At 44.0% G+C, this 3294-nt stretch overlaps 1 protein-coding gene across 1 annotated transcript; it reads right to left on the bottom strand.

Moving 5' to 3' along the window:
• Positions 1-311: 311 nt before the first annotated feature.
• Positions 312-3029, bottom strand: LOC127922328 (uncharacterized). The gene is made up of 2 exons (XM_052506061.1): positions 2864-3029; positions 312-1904 (listed from the first exon to the last, which is right to left on the bottom strand). The coding sequence occupies exons 1-2, from the start codon at positions 3027-3029 to the stop codon at positions 679-681; spliced, it is 1392 nt and encodes a 463-aa protein (XP_052362021.1). The 3' UTR covers positions 312-678.
• Between the last annotated feature and the right edge of the window lie 265 nt (positions 3030-3294).

Here is a 3294-nt window from a genome sequence, read left to right as displayed (position 1 = left end):
TAGTGAGGCACAAACATACTTAGTTGTCAAGTCAACTTATCTGACAGTGCGAGCTCATGAACATCGCCATGCTATGTTGCGGTCTTAGGTCTCTATCTATGTAGTGTTGTCTCTTGTCATGATGTGTGTTTTGTCCAATATTTGTATTTAATTTATTTAGTATTTTTCATCCCAGCCCCTGTCCCTGCAGGAGGCCTTTTGGTATCATTTCATTGTAAATAGGAATTTGTTCTTAACTGACTTGCCAAGTTAAATAAAGGTTAAATGAAGAAAAAAAATATATAATAATAATATTCTGCGTGTACTCAGAATATTGTCCACACTCTGACATTTTATTCTCATTTTGTGACTAAATAGATCTTTGTCATAATGTTCTTTCTTTCAGCTTTAATCCTGTTTTCCTCCTTTGTGGATGTTTTTAAAATGTGTCAGTAAATTAGACTTTTGATTGAAGCTTTTCCCGCAATCATCACAGCTAAATGGTTTCTCTCCTGTGTGAGTCAGTTTATGGCTTCTAAGGTTCCCCTTCTGAATGAAGCTTTCTCCACAGTCGCCACAGCTAAATGGTTTCTCTCCTGTGTGAGTCAGTTTATGGCTTCTAAGGTTCCCCTTCTGAATAAAGCTTTCCCCACAGTCACTACAGCTAAATGGTTTCTCTCCTGTGTGAGTCAGTGTATGCTACTTTAGGGACCCTTTCTGATTGAAGCTTTTCCCACAGTCAGCACAGCTAAATGATTTCTCTCCTGTGTGAGTCAGTTTATGGTTCCTTAGATTCCCCTTCTGATTGAAGCTTTTCCCATAGTCTCCACAGCTAAATGATTTCTCCCCTGTGTGAATTCTCATGTGCTTGGACAGATCTCCTTTAAGTTTGAAAGTCTTGAAAGTGGTGCAGGGTTTCCTACCATGACAGAGTCGGACATGGGCCGTCACTTTACAGGTGGAATTGTAGCGTTTTCTGCAGAAGCGGCATTCGCTAAGTCTCTCCTTGAAGAGAGTCGCATGACTCTTCAGGTCAGCTTTCAGAGCAAACATTTCACCACAGTCACGGCAGTGGTGAGGTTTTTTAGACGTGGTGCTGGGTTTGGAATAGTGTTCCCCCATTGATAGGTTTGGATCCAATGGAGGGCTGGGTTCCAATGGTGGGCTGGGATCCAATGGCGGGCTGGGATCCAATGGCGGGCTGGGATCCAATGGCGGGCTGGGATCCAATGGCGGGCTGGGATCCAATGGCGGGCTGGGATCCAATGGCGGGCTGGGATCCAATGGCGGGCTGGGATCCAATGGAGGGCTGGGTTCCAATGGCGGGCTGGGATCCAATGGCGGGCTGGGATCCAATGGAGGGCTGGGATCCAATGGAGGGCTGGGATCCAATGGCGGGCTGGGATCCAATGGCGGGCTGGGATCCAATGGAGGGCTGGGATCCAATGGAGGGCTGGGATCCAATGGAGGGCTGGGATCCAATGGCGGGCTGGGATCCAATGGCGGGCTGGGATCCAATGGAGGGCTGGGATCCAATGGAGGGCTGGGATCCAATGGAGGGCTGGGTTCCAATGGCGGGCTGGGATCCAATGGCGGGCTGGGATCCAACGATGGGCTGCTGTCAAGTGCTGCTGGGTCGCTGCTTAAGGTTGAGCTTTGGCTGGGTAGATTGTTTTGATTATCTTGAGGGTCACAGGGAATGTAGAGACCCTTAAGGTGGGTCACAGTAACAAAAGGTGTGAGATCCACTTGTTTAGGGTCACGCTCTCTGTTATCCACAGTTTGGGTTTGGGGAAGAGTCAAGGACTGAAGTGGGTCCTCCTGATCACATTCACTTTTCACACAGGAAGGAGTGAATTTGAACTCTAAGATATCAGCCTCCAGCCTTGAAGCTGCTCTTCCTCCTGACTGGTCCTGAGTTCCTCCTGTTCCTCTTTAATCTGTGGAAGTTCTGTGTTCTCCTGCCCCAGACTGGGGCTCCACTCCTGCTCACAATGCTGCTGCTCAGGGAGAACCTCAAAGACAGGGAGTTGCAGAGATTCTGAAGGAAAGGAGAGAGGAGCAGAGGTTCTCTATACAGCTTTTAGACATCAGGGTTGGGGTCAATTAGAAGTTAAAGCTAGAATCCTTAGTTTAGAATCCTTAACCACCATACCACCATACTACCCTAACCACCATACTGCTCATCCATAACTGGCATCCAGTTTGTCTTCTTAATAATGGCTATAAGATATTAGCCTTACTACTTGCAAAAATAATTGAAGTCCTGGATGCAATTCCTAAGAAGACCCACTTGTATGTAGAACTTTATTCCTCATCATGTCTTCTCTACTTTTGGTCGCCTTAACTTCATGTTGGTTTGCAATTATAATATTGACAAAGTTCCAGTGAAACTCTGCTTTTCATCGGCAGGTTTTCTTGTCATGGTCCTTAATTTATAAGCATAATTTTTCTCCACACAGATATTATATATGGAATCATCAGGACACATTGTATAAAAATACTTATTTGTTTGCTTAAACATTCTGGCTTGTACAGCTTGTGAGAGGAAATGTTCCTAACAAACGTAGCTACAGCATCTCCTCAGAGGTGTGTAATCAGCAGCAAAGTAACAAAGTCTAATGTATTAGGCAAGGTTGGGTCAATTAAAAGTAAATTCAAGTGAACCAACATTCAAATTAAATTATTAGAATATTTATTCAATCTCGAACTGAAGATAATAAGCTAGTATTTATTTTAAAACATTTAAAAGTACAAATCACTTCCTGATTCGTGACGATGTTTTCCTCCATTAATAAAACATATTGAAATGCATTTCGCTTAAAACCTAAACAGTTTATTTATTGAGTTATCTAGCTAGCCATCACTAGATCTACATACGAACCTATTCTACATAGTTGTATCTCCGGTGTGATCCGCAGCAGTCTCCGTAGCCGATCATTCTCCTCCTGGTACTCCGCTACCGTTTCTTCAACTGCCCCCAAAATCTCCACAGCTGCCGCCGTTAAACGCTCATTTAAAAACACACGAAACGACTGTAGTTTAGACATGTTTCAGTCGACTGAGAGTTGAAGAAAGGACGATGGTGACAAACACACTCCTAGTTTTGCGTATTTTATTGTTCTGTTTTTAGAAGCGGGTGGAGAGCCCATAAACACAACACAGCGCCACCATGTGGGTGGGGGGTTTTAATACAAGTTACAGATAAATTACAATGGAAATCGATAACTACGTGTGGAAACACGAAACAGTTGAATTGAGTAATAGCGTTATTATTAGTGTATGCTTGGGACTAATGGGACAGCGTGCACTAAA

The sequence above is a fragment of the Oncorhynchus keta genome, unplaced genomic scaffold (genome assembly GCF_023373465.1).
Source record: "Oncorhynchus keta strain PuntledgeMale-10-30-2019 unplaced genomic scaffold, Oket_V2 Un_contig_25284_pilon_pilon, whole genome shotgun sequence".
In the NCBI taxonomy this organism is placed as follows: domain Eukaryota; kingdom Metazoa; phylum Chordata; class Actinopteri; order Salmoniformes; family Salmonidae; genus Oncorhynchus; species Oncorhynchus keta.
This window is presented reverse-complemented; position numbering and strand designations above follow the sequence as displayed.